The sequence below is a fragment of the Paramisgurnus dabryanus genome, chromosome 20 (assembly GCF_030506205.2).
Source record: "Paramisgurnus dabryanus chromosome 20, PD_genome_1.1, whole genome shotgun sequence".
In the NCBI taxonomy this organism is placed as follows: domain Eukaryota; kingdom Metazoa; phylum Chordata; class Actinopteri; order Cypriniformes; family Cobitidae; genus Paramisgurnus; species Paramisgurnus dabryanus.
The window spans coordinates 3373676-3398956 of NC_133356.1; the positions used below are offsets into that span (position 1 = coordinate 3373676).

The 25281-nt window shown below is 37.1% G+C and overlaps 1 protein-coding gene across 5 annotated transcripts in view; it reads left to right on the plus strand.

Annotated features, from left to right (window-relative positions):
• prkg1a (protein kinase cGMP-dependent 1a) overlaps positions 1-25281 on the plus strand; it is a 143089-nt gene that overhangs the window by 82486 nt on the left and 35322 nt on the right. For all 5 annotated transcript variants that reach the window (XR_012335555.1, XM_065296053.1, XM_065296052.2 and 2 more), the window contains 2 exons: positions 13199-13304; positions 14768-14831. Coding sequence is in view for 4 of the 5 variants with exons in the window: in XM_065296053.1 (XP_065152125.1) it covers positions 13199-13304; positions 14768-14831 (170 nt within the window). In the remaining variant the exon portion in view is untranslated. The remainder of the gene's footprint in view (positions 1-13198; positions 13305-14767; positions 14832-25281) is intronic.

Below are 25281 nucleotides of genomic sequence, written 5' to 3' on the forward strand. Positions count from 1 at the left end.
TCCTTCCGAGTTAAAACATTTTAAATTCAAAATACACAGACGCACGCGCATACATGCACGCGCGCGCGCACACGGGTACACACACGGGTACACACACGGGTATATTTAGAAGTTTTAAGATTGTTATGATATTGGGACTATTTCTCCACTCGCACCTTCAGCTCTGAAGTTCAAAATCGCAGGCAGTACGCAGCCCAGTTATAACAAATGTGAAAGATATGAAATATCATTCAACAGCGATATCATTTAAGTGCAATCCTAAAATATGATTTAAAACATACCGGTAAACCTTTTATTATTAAGTATAAGAAATTAAAATGAATTAAATCGCATGTTTAAACGCCACAGAGATATCAGAGCCAGCAGTCGGTTTCTGATGGGCTTGCCGAGGCGAGGCTGCGCTGGGCGGGGTGTGAGCGCTTAAGTGTCTGTGATTTTCTGGAGCTCATCTGGAGCTCTTCTCCGTCCGAAAGTGTCCGAGCACATTTTTAAATAGACGCTATCTATATTAACCGACCACATATTTAAACTTAAAGCACATACATTCACGCCTGAACAACTCTTAAAATTACATTTTGTTACCAAATAACAGTAATATTGTGAGCATTTTGTTGTCAGGAAACATAGCTGTCATAAGTCCACATATTGACCAGATTTGTCTTAATTAGTTCAGTCAACATAGCCATTCTGAATGTTGACTGAATTTGGAAATAACCATTCACTTAATGTTTTAAACACAGATTTATCTAGACTTAAAATAATATGTCTACTCGGTCCGTGTATCATCCGATCATTTAATTATTACATTAAATGTGGCAAACGAAAAAAGAAATAAACTGTCCATAATTCGTTTATTTGTTTTTCTGTATGCAACAAAAAACAACGAAACCTTCAATGAATTCCCATTTTCAGCTTAAAACGAGAAATCAAATAAACAAAAAAACAAAAACGAAATAACGATTCCAAATCTTCTTTTTCTTGTCTTTATTCATTTTAATACTCTGGCGTGTGCACGTGTGCGCATGCGCAATGTACTGTGGCTAACATTCCGTGACCTATCGAATTCTGTGGCTAGAGGTCGCTGTTTAGTAATTATTCACGCAAGATCGCGCCTGGCGCCCGTGCATATTTTATCGTGAGCGCGGCAGGGGAGTTTCGCGATGACGTCATGTTACCTTGTGCTCTATGAATGAAGCAGTCAGACTTTGTGAGAAGCGAACGCGCCGATTAAAATGAAGCAAAATAGGTTCTTACCTAAAAGACAATAACATCACAAATGTTTTTCTGTTTGTTTAAAATTCCAAATGTTTTTTACTTGGGACTGTTGCTGTTTGTTACATATATACAGTATATAGGCTACTATACGTGTATAAATGTATATTACTTATTTCAAGTGTATTATTTACTCTGGTGATTGATTGAGGATTTTGACCTGATGTTAACAGTAGCACACATACTGTTCACACAATCTGTTGCACAGTAACAACCAGTTACCGAAATCTGTGACAGACAGATAGATAGATAGATAGATAGATAGATAGATAGATAGATAGATAGATAGATAGATAGATAGATAGATAGATAGATAGATAGATAGATAGATAGATAGATGAAGACAACGGATGGCACCTGTATTCATAACTAGTTTCTAAATAATTAATCATTTGATTGTTATCAAAAATATAATAATATATTGTGTTTCAGGCAGTCATTCATGCAATGGTATGCAAACCAAAATATCAAAAACAGCTACTTCAACTAGGTGTACAATACTCGGCAATCAATTATTTGTCTGTCAAATCATTGGACACCTATTAAGCAGTTGAAAACAAACTTTTTTTAATTTCAACAATTATTAAATTATCAATATGTTTAGATTTTAACGTAGCAACTGAAGTTGTCAAGGAGTATTAACCAAACTCCAACCACTGAATCTATTAAGAGACATAAAAGTATAGATGACACATACTCATTAATAATATAGTAAGAATATTAACTTTAATGTCAAATAGAATTTAACCGGAAAAAAACAGGCCACATTTCTATGATGTCATCATGTAGACTTCTTACTCTTACACAGTATTTTAGAAATACAAAAATACAAAACACTAAAGTATTTTGATACAAAATAAGAAGGCATTTTCATCAACCCTATCAAATACAAATACAAAATACTATTTTTTATTTTAAAAAATACTGCCCATCCCTATACATTCTAAATTCTGCTGGTTTATTTTTAACCCAATGCTGGGTAAATATTGGACAGAACACATGTTGGGTTATTACATAAACCTATGCTGAGTTGTTTCAATGTAATTTTGTGTTGTTTCAACTCATGGAGTTAACAACAACCCGTCATGGGCTTATTTATAACCCAGCATGTGTTATGTCCAATATTTACCCAGCATTGGGTTAAAAACAACCCAGCAGGATAGATAGATAGATAGATAGATAGACAGACAGACAGACAGACAGACAGACAGACAGACAGACAGACAGACAGACAGACAGGTTATAGCCAGGACTCACATTAGGTAAATCTTACTAAGAACATAAAGTTCATGAAACCTAATTAAAATGAGTACAGGTTACGATGACAGGTGGGTGGGTGGATGGATGGACGGACAGAGATAGATTTCAATATTTTAAAGGTACTTTGGGATGAGACAGTTGATCTAATTCAATTCCCTTCAAGTGAAGATGAATTAGAAAAGTACAGGATAGAGATAGCCTTCACATTGAAGATACAGGTATTAATCTTTGGTTTTCTTTACGGATTTTCTTAATTTAGGTTATAAATGCTAATGAATTCTCGTTTCCCTCACTTGTTGTTATCAAAATATTTAATAGGGAACACATTACACAAGTCTTTTAAAAAAGTGTTTAAAATAGAAAACATAAATGTTATATTAAACTGTTATGAATGAAAGAGTATCTAAATGCATCTGATCAAACATCTGATATGTACATTCTATGAGAAATGTTTTTTCTGGTATGGACATCTGTGTTTCTAGATGATCTGTCAGAGATGTGTCACCACAAATTTCCATAAAAACAATATAAACCATACATCAAGCATTTTATACAATATAAGGCTTTTAATAATCTGCACGTTTTTACCAATTGCAACCAATTACTACCAATTAAGTACATTAATATGTGGTATCAAGAGAAATGGAATAACATAAATGTTGTGGCTTTCCGTTACTTTTTTTACAGATTGAATGTGAAAATGGTTCAATCAGGACTGTGTTGAGAATGTGAATGTGTTTCTTTGCTCAGAATGCATTTAAACTGTTAACTTTCACCTCCACCCTTTTAATCTGTCACCATCTTAGTCCTGCAGATTTTATAGTGATATAGTATTATCACTGATTATAATGATTATTTAGTGTTGTTCTAGCATGTGAATTAGTATTATACAGTTATTTAGTGATGCTTTGTACTGGTGTGTACATGTCTCCCATTCAACCTATACTGCATTGTCTGTCATTTTTCTTGTGATATTAAAATTAAATCTATTCTAGAAATACTCATAGTAAGCAGGAAAATCTTCCTGCAGAAAAATTTATTGTAATCCTTTCAATTTTTAGTTATATGGGAACATAACATCTAAAAAAAAACTTTTTAGTTTTTACTGTCTGTCAGATTGTGTGATTAGACCTCCCCAAAGTGAATTTGGGTAACATTATTGCAGTTCTTAATGGAACAGAGGGGTCACAGATTTTAGGTAACCTGTTGTTACTGTGCTGTATGTGTGCTACTGTTAACATCAGGTCAAAATCCTCAATCAATCACCAGAGTGAATAATACACTTGAAATAAGTAATATACATTTATACACGTATAGTAGCCTTTATACTGTATATATGTAACAAACAGCAACAGTCCCAAGTAAAAAACATTTGGAATTTTAAACAAACAGAAAAACATTTGTGATGTTATTGTCTTTTAGGTAAGAACTTATTTTGCTTCATTTTAATCGGCGCGTTCGCTTCTCACAAAGTCTGACTGCTTCATTCATAGAGCACAAGGTAACATGACGTCATCGCGAAACTCCCCTGCCGCGCTCACGATAATAGGCTTGTTTGAGATGAGCAAATTCTGCGCAGAATCGATCACCGGTGATCAGCGCAAGATGCATTCCGGTTAGAAAAGTGTCCTACTTACGTCCGACTTGCTCTGATGTCACGCTGACGTGTACAAAATAACTCTCGCGATGGAGAGGCGGGCTCGTCGGATTCTACAGCCGAGCGCAGTTGCTCTCCACCGACTGCGTTGACGAAAAGCACGATGGGAAAAGACTTGCTGACGACATAGCTTAATGCTGATTTGCCCGGGAATGTCAGCTGATGACTTTTTAATTCTAAAAACTCCACTTCCTGCAGTAGTTTTTATATTTATTCAACTTGTTCTTGACTTATGACATTTATATTATTAATAAATTCCTTTAAACTTTTATATTGGTGTTGTATTATTTGTACAGTGTGCTGTTTATATTTCACACAGAAACGAATTTGTATTAGGTCTAGACTTAGATTACATCCTAACATTTACTAAGAAGCCTTTTCCAATAATGAACAGTTCAGCTTTGTTGATTCTCCTTATAAACATCTTAATGTAAATGCATTTGTTGGTTTTTCAGTTGCATCTATTTAATCCGCGATAAAATACGCGAACGCGATCTCTTCCATTGCTGACGTTTGCAGTCAACAACACTGCGAGATTCAAGGAGCGTCCTGCTTGCCTACACTTTTTTTACTCCTCCCCTCACTGCAGCCGGCTACTCTCGCCTATATTTCAGGCGAGGCAAGCTGCATCTCAAACAAGCCTATTATGCGCGGGCGCCAGGCGCGATCTCGCGTGAATAATTACTAAACAGCGACCTCTAGCCACAGAATTCGATAGGTCACGGAATGTTATCCACAGTACATTGCGCATGCGCACACGTGCACACGCCAGAGTATTAAAATGAATAAAGACAAGAAAAAGGAAATTTGGAATCGTTATTTCGTTTTTGTTTTTTTGTTTATTTGATTTCTCGTTTTAAGCTGAAAATGGGAATTCATTGAAGGTTTCGTTGTTTTTTGTTGCATACAGAAAAACAAATAAACGAATTATGGACAGTTTATTTCTATTTTCGTTTGCCACATTGAATGTAATAATTAAATGATCGGATGATACACGGACCCTACTCAACTAAGCCCAAACAAGAAAGTTGGTTTAACTTATATATTTTTGCCCTTCCAACATTTCATTAATTGGATTTTTTACAGTGCACTTGTGAGTTACTGACCACAGCAAAAATATATCTCTGTCTAAAACATTAGCTTTTAAAATTAAGTGTTTCTGAAAAAATGTATTTCTCTGTCTTTAAAAAAAAATTTTTTTGGTAACACTTTTTATAAATTTTATAAAATTGTATTGTATTAAAACACAAGTTTACTACAAGTGGTACCTAAATATTTTTTTAAATACATTTTTATAGTTCATATTCATGGTGTCTCAAAATAGCACAGCTATATGAGAATATAGAAAGCTTATAGAAAAAATCTGTTTGTATGACAAAAATTGTCAGTAAATCATAAAAGAGGGAATCAGATTTTGCATGGCCGATGAATTTGTCACTGTAGGATTGGTAGTGAACAGGTCGTGTCAGGGCAGGTTCTGTAATGATACATTCTCTCCCTCATGAATATTATTAGTTTGTGTGGTATCCGAGAGCATGCTGGGACGTGCGTCCTCTCACCACACAGCTTCTACATTTTATTCTTAATTGAGAACATTTTTCTTTATCAATGCTGCTGGGTGCTGAGGCTCAGCATGAAAACTATAGAAAAATGATGTTAAATAGGAATACTGATAACATTGCAGGGCCATAGAAGCAAAGAACCATTTTTGGCCCCTGAAAGAATCGTTCAATTAAAGTGTTCGTACTTGTAGTCCGGTTTATTTTGTTCTTTTGGTATGGACCGAAAAAGAAAAAATGTATTAAGTCCTGGTTCTCTTGGCGTTCACACTAGCATTTTATCAGCAAACCTAAAGATAATGAACCTTAATGCATGAGGATAACCGATTGGTAGGCTTTGATGATGAATTTTATGCGAAAGACGTCTGTATCATCAACAACAATGCTGCATGCTGGAGTAAAATGTCCATTTTGTGTGTTTTTATATGGCAGTATTATTTACAGATAAGAGCTACAGTTATATGCTCTCGTGACTGCTCTTCCGAGGATGCGCTAATTCAAGTGTTCGGATTGTCACGTGTGTGGTTCCATTTTCCAAAATATGTGTCATGCGTGTGGAGAGATCCTTAGTGCATCACATGTTTTGTCAAAATAAATGCCTGCTGCAGACGCGTCAAAACCGTTTATGATAAAAGAGACGCTCACGTTCCTTAAATGCATGCACATGACAAGCTACATGCAGTACATGTTGTGACGAACTTCGCATCATGTGCTTCAAAAAAAGAAGTCACCAGCCGCCACTGATATGCTCAATGGACTAAATGTTACACTGCAAAAAATGATTTTCAAAAAAAAATCTTAGTTTTCAGTAAAATATCAAAAAATTCTTAAATTAAGATGCTTGTTCTTGATGAGCAAAACGACCTAAGAAAGTAAGTCTAGTTTTTAGACCAAAAATATCAAATTAAAGTGATTTTGTGCATAAAACAAGCAAAGAAATCTGCCAATGGGGTAAGCAAAAAATCTTGAACATTTTTCTTAAACACTAAATTAAAAAAAATTTGCTTCCCCCATTGGCAGATCCTAATGCTCGTTTTATGCACAAAATCACTTAAATTTAATATTTTTGGTCCAAAAACTAGACTTATTTTCTTGGGTCATTTTGCTCATCAAGAAAAAGCATTTTAATTTAAGAATTTGTAGATATTTTTACTGAAAACAAGACAAAAATACTAAGATTTTTTTTTCTTGAAAATCTTTTTTTTGCAGTGTAAAATCAGGAATGCGTCTTTTGATATCACACTGCAAAAAAATTATTTTCAAGAAAAAAATATTAGTTTTCAGTAAAAATTTCCAAAAATTCTTAAATTAAGATGCTTTTTCTTGATGAGCAAAACGACCTAAGAAAGTAAGTCTAGATTAAGACCAAAAATATCAAATTTAAGTGATTTTGTGCATAAAACAAGCAAAGAAATCTGCCAATGGGGTAAGCAAAAAAATCTTGAACATTTTTCTTAAACACTAAATTCAAGAAAAATTTGCTTACCCCATTGGCAGATTTATTTGCTCGTTTTATGCACAAAATCACTTAAATTTAATATTTTTGGTCTAAGAACTAGACTTATTTTCTTGGGTCGTTTTGCTCATCAAGAAAAAGCATCTTAATTTAAGAATTTTTTGATATTTCTACTGAAAACAAGACAAAAATACTAAGAATTTTTTTTCTTGAAAATCTTTTTTTGCAATCAGGAATGCGTCTTTTGATATCACACTGCATAAAAATGATTTTCAAGAAAAAAAATTCTTAGTATTTTTGTTTTGTTTTCAGTAAAAATATCTACAAATTCTTAAATTAAGATGCTTTTTCTTGATGAGCAAAATGACCCAAGAAAATAAGTCTAGTTTTTAGACCAAAAATATCAAATTTAAGTGATTTTGTGCATAAAACAAAAGCAAATGTTTCTTGAATTTTTCTTGAATTTAGTGTTTAAGAAAAATTTTCAAGATTTTTTTGCTTACCCCATTGGCAGATTTTTTTGCTTGTTTTATGCAAAAAAAATCCCTTAAATTTGATATTTTTGGTCTAGAAACTAGACTTATTTTCTTGGGTCATTTTGCTCATCCTGTTTTTGGTTCGTAATGTTGTCTGTGGTCAATGTGCGTTTACATATCAGTCGAACCGCACCAGAGTTAGTTTGGAACGGGACAGATCTGAACCAGCTTTTCAACGGTCTCGGTTTGCTTGTTTAGTCCGCACCAAAGTTCGGGTGGCAGCATTCACATTACTCAAAAGAACCACACCAACCGAGTAAGCGCACTAGAGTTCGCTTTTATTAAACCAATTAACTACTTCTCTTTTACTTTTTTATAGTATGTAGAACCTTTTATGCAACAGAAAAGTTCTGTGGATAGCACGACAAAGCACGTTTAAAGAAATGTTATTTTTTATAAAATCAGTATATCTGTACATATTTTTGCTCTACAAAAATCAAACCCATCTCTTTAATCTATTTCAATCATATATTCCATCCATACATCGACCGGCCTTAATCAGATTCAATGACACATTACTCTTTGGATAACAGCATAGACTCTGATTAGAAATGAGATCTGTTTCCAGGTTCAGTGATGGTTGGTGATTTCTCCAGGCATGATATGCATGCATAAATCAGTAGATGGAGCCTGTGTTCATATGGACATTTAATGTTGCTTCGGGGAGGGATTTCAAGTTAGGTAAATATGGAGTAGGCCTACATTTGAAATACAGCACAAGTCATGTTTGCAAACATATGTTGTATTGTGCTGTGTAGGTGGATGTTGTGTGCATCTGATCTGCTAGGGGGCTGAATGTCATTATGGGTCCAAACGGGAGCAGAGCTTCTGAGTTTGTTCTTTAATACACCGCACAGAGAGTGGGTGTTTCAAATGGTAAATAGTCACCCGTCTGCACACTTGCAGTAAATAATCTACCCGTGCGATCTGTTTATCCATTGTGCAGCTCGTCTGTCTTTTTTAGGTCATTTCTTTCTCTCTGTTTCTGCCTTTCAACAATCAAAAAGAGAGAGTTAAGCCACACAATGAATAACCAGATAGCCATAGTAGATTTAGCTTATATTTAATGCAAAATGTCTCTCTTTCCGTCTCTTTTTGTCTCTCCCCGGAGGCAGAATAAAGTACAGATGTCATAAGTAAGTCAGTTTAAACCTGATGAAGTCAGTCGGACACAGAACTGACTTCAGTCCCAGCAACACCACCCGTGATGGATGAATTGAGGGATTTAGAGACTTTTGATTGTACCCTTCAGGTCAACCTGCAGATGGGAAATCATTTGTCAATCTGATAAAGCAACAATGAACCAAGACGTCTGTGAAGTTTCAGTCTTGTTAGAAATTGAGTTTTTTAGGACTTTTGTACAGGCACCGTTGACATTTTCTCCAGTAAATGTGAAAATCTAGTTTGTTTCTGTGATCCTAAAGTCGCCGCACGTGTTCACGCTTCTGTTTTCTGTACACAACTTCAAGAGTTACACATGGCTGCCAAACAGCTGTCCTTATGTATTATTAATGTGAAAAGGCTCTCAGTCATCCATCTTTCTTGCAGCTGTCATTAATATTGTTGGTAAATGTTGCAGTGTAACCGTATAGTTTCTGAGTTTATCCAAGGACATTGGTTCACTGTGAGAAGAGAATAAGAGAAAACACAGATTCAAAAGGGTTGTTGTTAGGTTTTAGAAAGCATCACCCCATCAGATTACACGAATTATGCCAATTTTTGTCAATTTTGATCAGAAATCAGTCAAACAACAGCAATTTTAGGAGATCTGGTTAGTGTTAAGGTTATTTAGGTCATTCACTCTCAGAAGAAAAGGTACAAAAGCTGTCACTGGGGCAGCAAAAGTACATCTTTGTACCTAAAGGGTTCATATTACTACCTCAAATGTACATATACCTTAAATGTACATATCTGTTCATAAATGTTACATATTATGACCTTTTTAAAAGGTACTGTCCAAGTGCTTTAAGAGTATATAAATAGTGTTTGTGTTTAAAAGTGACACGATCTCTGATTTAACCCCATCCCATGTAAGCGCACAGCTGATTGTAACCATTCACTTCCATAGTAGAAAAAACAAATACGATGGTATTCAATGGTTACAATCAGCTGTGTGCTTACCATCATTTATCAAAATATCTTCTTTTGTGTTTATCAGAAAAAAGAAATTCATACAACAACATGTGGATGACAAAATAATAACATAATTGTCATTTTTGGGTGAACTATCCCTTTAAGTGCTCGAAAATTATGTCTGACCCAGTCCCTTTCTCCCGTCATATTGGCCTTCAATCTATTACAACGCCCTTTATATGACATTTAAAAATGTTGTCTGTCTTTCGTAATAGGCTAATTAAATTGAAACATAACATACATACAACATTACAACAATATTCAAACACAACAATACTCAAACAGAAATATAAAACAGACATTTTCTCCATTAGGATTCATGTTAAAACAATCTAACATAGCGATTATAATAGTTGGTTGGATTATGTTTACTATTTTGGGCAAAACCTCCTTTGTTGCAAACCTCCAGTTACCACTTTCACTTTGAAATGATGCGTTGTGATGTTAAAGCCAGCTGTTAGTTTTCACACCAAAAGATTTTTTACATCTTATATGATTTATAAAATTTGATAGACCACAAACATGAGTATAAAAAATCTTAGATTTAACCATTTTGCAACTATAGTGTGTGGTGTGCCATGATGTGCTAAAGACAGCACACCACACACAAACAGATTTTCAACCAGAGTCTCGACTCGCAAAATCTCTCGAGACTACTTAATAAACATGGCGGACGATATGCAGGAAGAAATTTCTATGATAGTTTTTAGGGATGATTTTCACAGAAAATGTAAGAGAAAAAAAGTAAAAGGTTTGGATGGAGACAGCGGGAACATAGTCCATCTCTGCTGTCCACATCAGCGAAACATTTTGTGCTGCACCATGACTGCTTCCGTCTTTCATTATCACGCGTTCTGATTGGATATTGTTCGGTTTCATGTGATAATCTCAAGAGCGTGCGAGCGTTCGTCCTCGGGGTTCCCCCCACACATCAGGATTTCTGAATCGTAAATATTAAAGATCGGGGTGAAAGATAATCGGGACATAAAACTGCAGCGTTTACCAACAACTCCATTTATGAGATTAGAAAACGCTGGAGTAATCTGGATAAAAGGCGTTAACGTGGCAAAACTAAGGCTTGTAAACGTGGCCTCAGTCTTTACATACAGGTCGTGAGAATCAAAGCGGCAACATTTGGGTCTCAAGCTCGACTCTCTAACCATGAGGGCACAACTGCCCCTTTTGAGAGTACTGCCATTGTAACATGTCTATCTTATCTCAGTTGAAAAGATAATAAACTGATATTTTGGTGATTAAAGCTACTGTAAAAGTCTCATCTCAAATCCAGATTGACCACCTGGGTTACCTGCTAAAAATACCACCATGAATTTTCATGCTGGTTAATGCTGGTTTGTAGCTGACAGAAGTCTGATAACAAATTGTTTGCCAAGAAGTCCCAGTTACTTCTCACTATGGATGCTCCGATCCGAGGGCGCACTCCAGGTCTAACATGGTGTCGATGTATAGTTTTCTGAAAGTTAAATGAGATATGATAAGAACCTTTTCATGTAATGCTTTTCAAAACACTCACGGCGCTGTCCGAGTGCTGAAACGTTTTGGCTCTCCACATGTTTGTAAATTCTCCTTTGTGTTACAGATAAAGTACTTAAAGAGTACAAGCCTTTTCTTGCATACTTGTAAATAATTTTTTGAGATTACACTGATCATAGGCTATCCACACATTTACAGACTCTCATTAGTTTATTGCACGTTACGCCAAAAATACACCCATTACTCATTACAAGAATAGGAACAACCCTATTAGACTGTGTGCTAGGCGCACAAACAATTTTTCTCTTCATTAAATTGGCAGAAGTGGATTCGGACACACCCGTTTAGATGTGTTTGATAAAAAATGGGTCCTGTCAAAGTGTTGAAAATATGATTGAATTTTGTTATTTAATACTGTTTACAGTCTTTGCATGACATTTTAAGTGTTTTGTAGATAAATAAACATTTAGGGGTGGTTTACTGGACATGAATTAGCTTAAGCCAGGACTAGACCTGAGTTTAATTGGGAAATATAACTAGTTTTAACAAACATGCCTTACTAAAAACATTACTTATGTGCATTTTGAGGCAAAACAAAGGGCACTGATGTATTTTAATATATTTCAGTGCAAGTTGTTTTGAGTTTGGACAGCTCTTACATTTATTTTAGTCTAAGACTAGTCTAATCCCTGTACGGGGATTATTAGTTAAATAACCAATGTTTATCACTGATCTTGATATATACAGTAATGTCTTAGTTTTATTGGTTGTATTTAGTGTAGATGGATATGTTGCCACCTGAATTGAGGTCCTAAAAATAAAGAGTATTATTTAATTTTAAATAAATTAAAATCCTTAATCTTATTTCCATTAAAAATATCTAAACATCCTTTAAACAAGCCAAATTTACTTCATAAACAAAATGGTGCAAACTACACTTCTTTTCCTACCACATTGGCTTTTTTGCTTAAAGGGACACTTTACCCATTTGCATAAATCTTTGTATAGTTAGAACCCCAGTCATGTTTTTGAGTGGTCATGCATCATTTCCTCAGTTGCCGCTGAGAGAGGAGAAATACAGATTTCAGTGTTGCACTTCCTTCTTTCAATGATGTAAAAATCATCATTTTGCATCATTGAAAGAAGGAAGTCCAATATCTTTGTTGAGGGGGTGAGACTACAAACACCCCTTTTATCATTCAAATAGGCACCAAATTCTAAATCTATGTTACATTTCGACTACAAATATGACACACATTCAATAAAGATTAATGTTTCTACAGGTGAAATGTTCCTTTAAAGGGCACAAGACTTTTTTAAGATGTCAAATCAATTTTTGGTGTCCCCAGAGTACATATGTGAAGTAAAAATTAGCCATTTTTGGGTTTGTCCTTTCAAATGCAATGATCTCTGCACGAAATGGCAATGCCAGTGTGTGATGTTGCAGATTAAGGGGCGGTATTATTATAATAAGATCGCCTTCAGAAGGGGACATCACAAGGGGAGCCAAATTTCAATTACCAACTTTTTCACATGCTTGCAGAGAAAGGTTTACCAAAACTAAGTTACTAGGTTGATCTTTTTAAAATGTTCTAGGTTGACAGATCAGGACCCAATTATAGCACTTAAAAAAAAGTCAGATTTTCATGGAAAAAGTCAGATTTTCATGATATGTCACCTTTAAGCATAAACTTCACTAGAATATGTTTTCTCACAAAGCAAATCTAAATATCTAATTATGTTTGGATTTTTTTACTGTAAAGTACAGTAAGAAACTTTTGTGAATGAGAAGTAATAAAGAACTGATGCTGTATGTTTCTAATGTATTTCTCAGCTGTGACCAGCGTAAAGTTATGGGCCATCGACAGACAATGTTTCCAGACCATCATGATGAGAACAGGACTTATCAAACACGCCGAGTACATGGACTTATTGAAAAGGTGAGCAGCTGTCTCATCATGAAAGTGTGTTCTCTGATGCTCCTCCCCTTCATTTAACCCCGCCTTCTTTTTATCTGTCATCTGATGTTTTAATTTGTATAATTGCACCTAAAGAAGAGCACATGGGGTAATTTTACATATTAAAGACTGAATTTGTCATCGTCAGCCTCCAAACTTGATCAAAGACTTTGAGCCGGACCGGAGTTTCAGTGAAAGCTTCAGTCATTTATTGGAACAAAGGGTCTCTAAGCTCCTGAAATCTCCTTCTTCCGATCCTTTCATTAGAAAATTAGGAAAATGAGTAATGATGAAATCATGATGAATCACCTAATGCGAATTCATTTAATGTTAATGTTATTATTATATTACTGCAGCCATTTTTTCATGCATTTCACTAGCTGTTAACATTAAAGCTTGGTGCATGTGGAAGCATTAGTCAAGCTGCTGTCTATCAAGTCATTATGGTCCCAATTTTAACCCAAAAGAAATCTTGCAAGGCAAATACATCTCGGTGTCTAACGTGATATTTTACATAAATCTTTTATTGAATCTTTTTGAGGATATCATTGAGTTAAAGTGTTTTTCTTATTCTTCTTCTATGGTGGTCTTTTATTCTCTATGACAGCAATGTCCATGTTAGCTTGACCGCTGCAGAGTTCAGCAGTAACATTTTGAAATAAAATGCATAAAAGTTTCCTTATCTTGACCTGTGTGTCTCATCACCTTATGTTGCTCTGCTGCAGTTCTTACACTAAACTGTAATAGGAGACTTTAATGGACTCGTGAATTTTTTATGGCATGTGAAAAATTTATGCATGAGCTTTTATTGATGTATGAGCATCTCATGACGCACAAGACACAGATCAGCCCTGCCAATGTTTGTGCTGTTACAACAAACATGAACAAATCTCATCAGGGATTCTCTACTCCCATCTGACATGATTCATTTTGTTTTTTTATAAATGACAGCAGTATTTCCTAATCTAAGTGATGTTTTCACAAATTAGCCAGACGCAAACCTTTTTTCCTCCATTACGTAATTGAGAACCGGATGTGTTGAGAGGTTTTATTTAATGGTGATTAAGTGATATTTTGGCTGTTACTGTGGCAGAGAGCAGCTCTGGGTTTTTTCAGAAATGTGATGGTGACCAGCTGTGTCCACTGTCTCGGCGAGACAGGAAAGTCACCGGTTGCTCTGTGAATATTAATCAACAAAGAGAGAACGTGTGGATCAAGATGAAAAGTGCTGAATGTGTTTGTAAAATATGTTGAGGGAATAAAGAAGTTTTTTAGGTTCTTTCTTTCTTGAACTTTCTGCTGTCTCTGTCCAATAAGGAAGCTTAAACCCAAATAGTGCAAGAAAACACCATCTTTGAATAACGAAGACCTCTTTAATCATGCATTTACAGGTAAGATCGTTCTTCTTTTACCCTATAATAATGCAAAGTGTGTCTCACTTGCAGCGTCCCGACATTCCGAAGTCTTCCAGAGGAAATACTGAGTAAGCTTGCTGACGTCCTTGAGGAGGTAGGAAATCTTCCTCATCTATGAGCAAACACAGACGTTATTAAACCAAAGCTTGTACTTCTCTTGCACTGATCTCTGAACAGTCTAAATCAACAGACAGCTCTCTAGCTCATATTGCTTACTGTATATTCACTATGTGTGTTTTCTCTTTGTTATTTACACAATCTTGTTTTCAAAGAAACAACAGTTTAGTAACAAATAGTTTACCCAAATATCAAAATGCTTATAATTTACTCATCCTTGTGCCATCCCAGATTTCTATATGTGTTTAGTCATGAGATTTCACATTATCGACGTGCCTTCATATTTGAAATTAGAGCTCAGATCTGTTTGTTTACAACGAGGCACAATTTATTGTTCACTAAATAAGCTCAAACGTTTAATTGTTTTCTTTCACAAACATGAAAAGTTAAGCCATGAAATTCGATCTGCATAATGATTGGTCGTCTCCAGGTAATTTCCTCTGCCAATAATTTTTTTTAATTATGATTTCCATTATTTTATAGACTGCACTACAGCAGCACAATCTTAAGGGTGCCATATTCTTCTTTTTGAAGATGGTTTCATCGAAAGGCATGCCCATTGTCAATGTTACGCGCCTGATTCGAAGTTCAAGTTCCTTTATTTTATACGTAAATTAGGTTTCAGTGGCAAGTTCGCAGTTTCTCACACATATAACAGACAAATAAACAATAAAGCAACACTAAAAGGACATCATAAGAACAGTAACATAAAGTAGCAGCATAAATATATAAATAAATAACAATTAATAAGTAAATAAAAAATAAAATAAAAACCCTTATTATGCCTTTAAATTATTCATGTGATTAATCACAGCTGGGACAAAGCTGTTCTTAAATCGTTTTGTTGTGCAATGGGTACTTTAAACCGTCGATTTGATGGGAGAAATTGAAACTCATTATACAGGGGGCGATGCCTGTGTCCTTAAATTGAAACACCCATTCGCTGTACCTGCCTGGTATCCAGTAAAGCAGGGGTAAGTAAAGGCTCCCCAATCAACTTACTTGCCCATTTCACAATCTGGTTCATTGAGTTGCGATTTTTCACTGATAGATTTCCATACCAGGACACCAAAGTAAATGACAGTACTGACTCAATATAGGCACGATAAAACAAATTCAACAATGTTTTAACAAAATGAAATTTACACAATTTCCTCAAAAACTTCAAAAAGAAGTTAACTTCCGGTCTGTGTTCGTTTAGCTGTCTAGCTAGTGGCAAAACTGAGATCGGGAACAAACACCTCGTCAAAAATAAAAAAAGGGGTTTCCTAAAAACAACAGGAGACGGCAAGCATGAATCACCGCTGTGTGAGAGGTTTGGCAGCCAGACAAGTATTTAAGGATCTGTATTGTATACATTAATAATACACACACTGTAAAAAATGTGCAGCATTTTTGTCAAATCAACTTATATTTTATGCTTCTTTAACTTAAAAAATTAAACAGTTAAACAGCTTCAAATAGTTTTTGTTAGTAATTATGTCAACTATTCACATGTCAAAATAGTACGCTGAATTGACTTGCAGAACCAAGTTGTTTTAACTTCATGCTGCATTTTTTTTTTTACAGTGCAACAGTAACATTAGCTCAGTGTAGTAGTTGATATGCTTTTGGTATGGATTTAGGGTAATTTACTTTTGTTATTTATTTATTTAGTTATCAGAAATAGGCTAATTTACTATAGAGGGACCCTGTTGATATTGATTCTTTGCAGAAGTTAAAGGGGACATTTCACAACAACAACAAAAATTAAGATGTAATATAAATCTTTAGAGTCTCTAGAGTATGTATGTTAAGTTTTAGTTCAAAATACCCCACAGATAATTTATTATAGCATGTTAAAATTGCCACTTGGTAGGTCTGGGCAAAAATTTGCCGTTTTGGGTGTGTCCTTTAAAATGCAAATGAGCTGATCTCTGATCAAATGGCAGTGCCGTGGTTGGATAGTGCAGATTAAGGGGCGGTATTATCAAAATAGGATCCCCTTCTGACATCACAAGCAGTGGCGGAGCCAGAGGGGTGTCCAGGGTGGCACTGGACACCCTTGACATGTCACTGGCCACCCCGTGTGCCACCCCAAATTTAATGCGCTACTTTCACTTAATCGCTATGTTTATTTTCGTCGTGCGGCAGCGCAGCACATTGTTAAACATTATTAATATCAACCCTCCCTGCGGTCGCGGCGCCAACTCTTTATTTTTCAATCACTGCGCAAAGAGACTTGGATTACTCTGCTGATTTTGGACATACAGATATGATTTATACATCATTTAAAACGTTAAAGTGTCATTTTTTATGTGTCTATAAAAACTGAATGTTGTGCTTTACACAAAATTAAGAAAATATACATACTGCGCGTTCTGTTATCTCTCCATCAGTGATGTCTTTTCAGAAACGCGTCAGAAAAAATACTGTAACTTAACGAATACTTTATACCATCAGAAGATAAATGTCATGTCTACATAATGCTTGGAATCTCTTTAAAATGATGTAACTGAAGTCGTACATTTTGCTAATACTACATGATTTCACCGTATATGCTGGAAGTGTGGTAATTTTCTTGTGGACTGAATAAAGTCTAAGTTTGCCAATTCTTTTTACAACAAAACCCAGCACCATGTTTTCATTCTTGACGTGATCTTTATAGGCTACTATATGATTGTTAATTCGACTGGATTGCCACATTGAACTTGAAAGCGCGTTGCGCATATCCGATAGTGCGCGTCCACAGCAAGAGCTTAAACGCCTTCATGATCGCAACTTCGCGTCTTTTTGGTTTAAACGGACAAATGCTCATATGTCAAAATAGCTGTCTTGGTGATTTTCATAGTAAACATCTGGTTACTGTACGTCTTAAACGAATAAACATTTTATTGCATTTGGTCTTAGCCTAACCTGTTGAAGTCTCTCTGTCATTAAAGTTAATTAAATATCAAAAGAAAAAAGAAAACTTTTGCATCTTCTGTATCTTCGTAAATAAACATCCTTGTGTTGAGCTCTGCTATTTGAAGTAAGTTTAAGGTTTATCATGGAGTTTAGATTTCCTGATCTTTTGCTTCATTAAAGGGATAGTTCACAAAATGAAAATAATTTTTACATCCTTATGTTGTTCTAAACCTGTACGAATTTCTTTTTTCTGATGAACACAAAAGAAGATATTTTGATAAATGATGGTATGCACACAGCTGTAACCATTGACTTCCATAGTAGGAATAAAAACAACATAATGGAATTCAATGGATACCATTAATTGTGTGCTTACCATCATTTATCAAAATATCTTCTTTTGTGTTTATTAAAAAAAATACAGGTTAAGAACAACATAAGGGTGAGTAAATGATGACAGAATTTTCATTTTTGGGTGAATCCCTTTAACAGACAGTAAATCAGATGTAAGAAATACAGTAGAAAGATTTAAAATTCACCCTTATTATGTTTACATATAATGCGATCAAAAGATTCATTTATGCTTTCTTGATACATGGTTACACGATATTTTCTTTTATGGACTATGGACCCCCTAAAGTAGCTTTGGCCACCCCCTGGCCACCCCATTAAAAAAATTCTAGTTCCGCCACTGATCACAAGGGGAGCCACATTTCAATGATCTATTTTTTCAGAGAATGATTTAAGTTACTGGGTTGATCTTTCTCACATTTTCTAGGTTGATAGAAGCACTGGGATCCAATTATAGCACTAAAACACGGAAAAAGTCAGATTTTCATTATATGTCCCCTTAAAGTTTGGGCCACAAAAGCCATTTGTTTATGTTGTTGTGATGTTGTCTACACCAGGGGTTCTCAAAGTGGGGCCGGGGACCCCTGGTGCTCCATGATCCATAGCTAGGAGGTCCACAAAATCATTTTCTATAAGTTATAAAATTGTGCTGTATTATTAAATTGGGCATATTTACATATGGGGACCATCTAAAGACAACACATACCTGACGCAGCCCTTTTTGATTTTGGGGGAGGCGATGTACAGCTGTAAATTAATTTAACTTTTGGTCTAGAAGCCTAATCTTGGTATTTTTTTTTTTAAGATGACACTCTGAAGTGTCTGGACATGAAAATATTAAAATAAAACAATTGTTATAGCAGTTTACATTTACTTTAATGAATTAAAATAATGCAATAAAGTATATATTGTATACATAAAATTAGACAAAAAAATTATGTTTCACGCCAAATTATAAATGTTTTGAGGCACCCTCTTTTCGTAAATGGATTGAATCTCCCTACATAATTTATTTTATGAAACAATGTTGAAATTAGCAACCTTAGACCTTTTCAATGATCTCATGATTAAATGAAAATGTACATTATAAATACTGAAGTAAATGCAGGTGTCCTGCTCACGAGACAACAGCAGGTAATGGGTTAAAAAGTGATTAATTAAAAGGTTCGTTATGCAATCCCATTCAACTGACAGACCGCAGCCTGGACCCGAGACACAATCAATCTTGAAAAATGTCATTTTCTAGCGTTTAAAATGAGCAGCGCGCCAACACAAAGGACACCTGCACGCTCACGCATTTATAGTGATGATTTTTATATGCTAATGTTTTTTGTATAAAAATAAGAGGGTCCTTGAAAATGTTCTTGTACAATAGTTGTGTGTGTGTGTGTGTGTGTGTGTGTTATGATTTCCATAACCACTTGTACTTATGAACAAAGCATGAAAAAAGCAACATCAAAGAACATTTTAACATTGAAGAGAATAAATAGATTGGCAATAGTCATTGTTATTTGAATAGTGCTATACAAATAAAGCTGACATAGGCATTAGATGGGCAGTAGTCATTATGAATAACTTGGTCATCAGTCAGTATCATTCAAACTTTATTCACAGTCTACAGTACATCAAGATGCTTGCAGTTCACAGGTTGTTGTTTGGATTTGTAGATCATGACTGTGATCCAGAGCTGTGCTTCTTTGTGCTAATGTATGACAGAACATCACATCAGCCGGCCAAACTCTCATTCCAGTCATATCTTAAATAATCCCCACGAGATTTGTAAAACAAATGTTATAAATCTACTGAGAGTCTCTTTAGCTTGAGAATCTCTAAACAGAAACAAGACATTAACATTTGCAAAGCTTTTTAAACTCATTTTGCAAATGAGCTGGAGTGACGGCGTTCTGAAAACATGGACTGATATTTAAAAGAGCACATTCATTAAATTAAACATTCACTTTAACTTACTGTTATTAAAAATCCAGACATATCAGACGCATGATGAATATTTACACTGCTCTGAGTGCTTTCTATTTCGGTTTTACCCCCTTATCTTGAAACAATTTAGCTGCAGTGCCACCGAAAATATTCAGACACTGAGGACACTGTGTGTGCCATTGCATTAGATAAAAAATGTGACCCTGCCTGTGAAAGCCCAGCTAAAGTTAGTTTTCTACATTAAATCATCTTACATAATGTTAAGAACATTTTGTGAATATATATCTATGATATATTTATTATTGACTGAGTAAGATCATGTCAAAGATTGAAATCGATGATTGAAATTTAAGTTGTTAGCCTGGATTTCATGGGCAGGGTCACAAATATCAAATCAAGTGCCATTTAATTTTGCTATAAAACCAAAGTACACTTTTAAAGCATAACATTATAAATGTTGTACATTTACATTTACATTTACATTTAGTCATTTAGCAGACGCTTTTGTCCAAAGCGACTTACAAGTGAGGTAAACAATAGAAGCAATTATGGCAACATAAGAACAGCAATACATAAGTGCACTGGAAATAGTCTCATCAAGTCCAACACGATATACATAGCCAAGGGTATGTTAGTAGTGTTTTTTTTTGTTTTTTTTTTTTTTTTTTTTTTTTTTAGATAAAGAGGGAAGGTAGATAGAGAAAGAGATAAAGAGAAGGGTAACTAAATAAAGATAGTAAATCTGTAATTAGGAAGTTAGGTAATGGTGGAAGAGATGGGTTTTTAGCCGAGTCTTAAAGACAGCTACAGTGTCAGCTGATCGTGTCACGACCGGCAGATCATTCCACAGTTGTGGGACAGTTCCTGAGAAGGTACGCGTTAGTGTTTTCTTCCCTTTTTGAGATGGTACCACAAGTCGTCGCTCGGTGGCAGAGCGCAGTGATCGAGAGGGTACATAAGGCTCTATAAGCAATCGAAGGTAAGGGGGTGCTAACCCAGTGGTGGTTTTAAAGGCCAGTAGCAGAGCCTTAAATTTGATGCGGGCTGCTATAGGAAGCCAGTGTAACTTGACAAAGAGAGGAGTGACGTGCGCCCTCTTTGGCTCATTGAAGACCACTCTTGCCGCTGCGTTCTGAATCATCTGTAAGGGTTTGGTCGTGCAGGCTGGAAGTCCTGCCAGTAGCGCATTGCAGTAGTCCAGCCTGGACAGGACAAGAGCTTGGACCAGGACCTGCGTAGCATGCTCATCTAGGAAAGGTCTAATTTTCCTAATATTGTAGAGGATGAATCTACAAGAGCGAGCGGTGCTGGCAACATGCTCCGTGAAGCTAAGCCGATCATCAATGACCACTCCCAGGTTTTTGGCCGTCTTGGAAGGCGTGATGGTCGAGGAACCTAGCTGAATGGAAAAGTTGTGCTGAATCTTTGGTTCGGATGATATGACAAGCAGTTCTGTCTTCGCAAGGTTAAGCTGGAGATGGTGATCCTTCATCCAGAGTGAGATGTCCCTCAGGCATGCCGAGATGCGGGCAGAAACCGTAGGATCATCAGGGTGGAACGACAAGTGGAGTTGTGTGTCGTCTGCATAGCAGTGGTAGGAAAAGCCATGTTTCCGAATGACAGAGCCCAGGGATGTCATGTATATCGAAAAGAGCAGCGGTCCAAGCACAGAGCCTTGAGGGACCCCGGTATCTAGACGTTGGGGTTCGGAGACGTCACCTCTCCAGGATACCCGAAATGACCTATCTGAGAGGTACGACTTGAACCATAAAAGCGCTGTGTCAGTGACACCCATAGACATGAGAGTCGACAGGAGGATGCGGTGATTGACAGTGTCAAAAGCTGCAGATAGATCCAGTAAGATCAGCACAGATGATTTGGAGGCTGCCCTTGCCTGCCTTAGTGCCTCAATGACTGATAGCAGCGCAGTCTCAGTGGAGTGACCACTTTTGAATCCAGACTGATTGCTATCCAGGAGGTTATTTTGTGTGAAGAAAGTGGAGAGCTGGTTGAACACAATGCGTTCAAGAGTCTTGGAAATGAAGGGAAGAAGAGAAACGGGTCTGTAGTTCTCTAGCATAGCAGGATTGAGAGTGGGTTTCTTCAACAACGGTGTTATCCGGGCCTCTTTAAATGCTACAGGGAAGGTGCCAGTGGAAAGGGATGAATTGATAATGTGAGTGAGAGCAGGGATAACAGACGGAGAGATGGCCTGGAGGAGATGGGTGGGTATGGGATCTAGCGGGCAGGTAGTCGGATGATTAGAAGCCAAGACCTTGGAAACATCTGCTTCGGATAGGAGAGAGAAGGAGGGAAGGGAGCATGTCTCAGGGATTTGAGAATGCGCAAGAAGCGGCGGCTCGGAGAACTGACTGCTAATAGTTTTCGTTTTCTTCACAAAGAAGGAAGCAAAATCATCAGCCGTTAGGTCGGACGAAGGTGGAGGGGCAGGGGGACAAAGAAGGGTAGAGAAGGTCTTGAAGAGAGTGTGAGAGTCAGGCGAGTTGTTAATCTTTGAATGGTAGTATAGGGTCTTTGCAGAGGAGACATCCTTGGAGAAGGAGGCAAGAAGAGACTGATAGAGGCAGAGATCAGAAGGATCATTCGATCTGCGCAACTTCCTCTCTGTAGCCCTGAGTGTGGAGCGATGCTCACGGAGAACCTCAGTTAGCCAAGGAGCAGAAGGTGTGACCCGGGCCGGTCCAGATGTCAGAGGGCATAATGTGTCTAAGCAGGATGTAAGAGTGGAACAAAGTGTGTCTGTGGCATTGTCAGTATCTAACAGAGAGAGTTGGCTGGGAGCGGGCAGCGTGGAAACAATCGCAGAGGATAAGCGGGAGGGAGAGAGCGTGCGCAGGTTGCGCCTGAACGTGACCAATGGGGGATCGTATGTAGCGACAGGGGGAGTCAGGTCGAGGTCGAGAGTAATTAGGAAGTGATCAGATGTGTGAAGTGGGGTGACCTGGGTGTGGTAGGTGGAACAACAGCGTGTGTAGATAAGATCTAAAAGATTACCAGACCTGTGTGTTGGTGAAGTAGGGACTCGCTTGAGGTCAAACGACGCAGTCAGGGTGTTGAAGTCAGCTGCCTGTGGTTTCTCCAGGTGGATATTGAAGTCACCAAGTACTACTAAAGGAGTACCATCCTCAGGGAATGAAGACAGAAGTACATCTAACTCCTCCAAGAAGTGTCCAAGTTGACCTGGGGGGCGATAGATAACTAAAAAATGCATTTTAGTAGGGTGGATGATAGTAACAATATGCGATTCGAAAGAGTTGCTGTCACATGAGGGGGTTTGCTGTTGGAATTTCCAGTCCTTTGGGATGAGCAGACCAGTTCCTCCACCCCTTCCTGTTGTGCGAGGACTGTGTGAGAAAGTGTAGTTGTTGGAGAGGGCAGCCGGAGTGGCCGTGTCCTCTGGTTTAATCCATGTCTCAGTAAGTGCTAAAACAGAAAGGCCAGAATGTGAGGCAATGGCAGTAATGAAATCTGCTTTGTTGACAGCAGATTGGCAGTTCCATAAGCCAATGGGAAGAGAGAGTGAGGCAATAGTGGAAGGTGGGAGAGTGCGGAGGTTATTAATATTTCTCCCACGGCGACGTGATACAACAGATTTATGAGTTGTAATGACAGTAGAGATTTGAAAGCACATAGTGAAATTATAAGAATAGGAAATGTAAAAGAGAGGAAAAAGAGTGCTATATAGATAAATAGAAAAATATAAAAAGTTAGTACAAAAAGTGCAATACTTAAGTGCCCAGTCGGTGTCCCTGCTCGGTGGAGTCGCGCAGGTAGAGTCGATGGTCTTTACACTCTTCGGTCTTCACACGACGAGGGCTGCACGCGACCGCTGCCGCGGTGGACTGACTGCTTTAATAAGTGCTTCAAATGTGGGCTGAAACTCAGCAGGCCACGCCCGAAAACAATCAACAACACGTTAATGGCCGAAACTACTACTGTATTTACTGTAATACACTAAAGCACGCGAGGACACGCGAGAACAAACGCGGATTGCAGCACGTGAGACAAAGGTAAACAAGAGAGCGTTTCTTAGCAACGACACTGCGCTAAAACTTCACAAGTCTAAAATCAAATACACTTACACGTTTCTGTGGACTCCTGTTGATAACTGCTTCACCTGAAGACTGAACTGTTTACTGCTGTTTAAATACTCTCCTGGCGTTGGCCACGCCCGAAAACAATCAACAACACGTTAATGGCCGAAACTACTACTGTATTTACTGTAATACACTAAAGCACGCGAGGACACGCGAGAACAAACGCGGATTGCAGCACGTGAGACAAAGGTAAACAAGAGAGCGTTTCTTAGCAACGACACTGCGCTAAAACTTCACAAGTCTAAAATCAAATACACTTACACGTTTCTGTGGACTCCTGTTGATAACTGCTTCACCTGAAGACTGAACTGTTTACTGCTGTTTAAATACTCTCCTGGCGTTGGCCACGCCCGAAAACAATCAACAACACGTTAATGGCCGAAACTACTACTGTATTTACTGTAATACACTAAAGCACGCGAGGACACGCGAGAACAAACGCGGATTGCAGCACGTGAGACAAAGGTAAACAAGAGAGCGTTTCTTAGCAACGACACTGCGCTAAAACTTCACAAGTCTAAAATCAAATACACTTACACGTTTCTGTGGACTCCTGTTGATAACTGCTTCACCTGCCGTTTTCTTGTACATTTGCTGTGCATCAGAATGAAGGAAAAATTTGTTTTTGTCACTAGTTTTTTCGTCCATAGTTTATGTGATGAATGACATCATACTTAAAATTGAATAAACTTAAAGTTCGTACATAAAATAAAAATGAAATTGGGGATTAGTTGGTGAATCGCAAAAAAATGGTTCAGAAAAAAGTGATGAAAAGTCTAGCATGTTTTGTTTATAGATTTCAGTACATTTGTTAATCTAATTCAAGACATAAAGGAAAAGCTTTCATCCAGAGCAATTTGCAAAAAAAGAAAAACAATACAAAAGCATCCCTCACTTCCCTCACAAAGTTTACGGGGGGCGGCCAACATATGTTTTTAAATGTTTCCAATGAAACAGTGGTGCTTTTCAAAAATGCCAGCAGCTGTCCGGTTTTGTCCGGGTTTTTCCACGCTCTGTGGTTTTTCCGCGCTGAGCGCCGAGAGTTGAAAAATGTTGTGAAGCGCTCAGCTCATCAATGTCACTTCTCACTCGGCGTCCAATCACAGTGGAGGAGGGGCAGGACAAATATTGCAA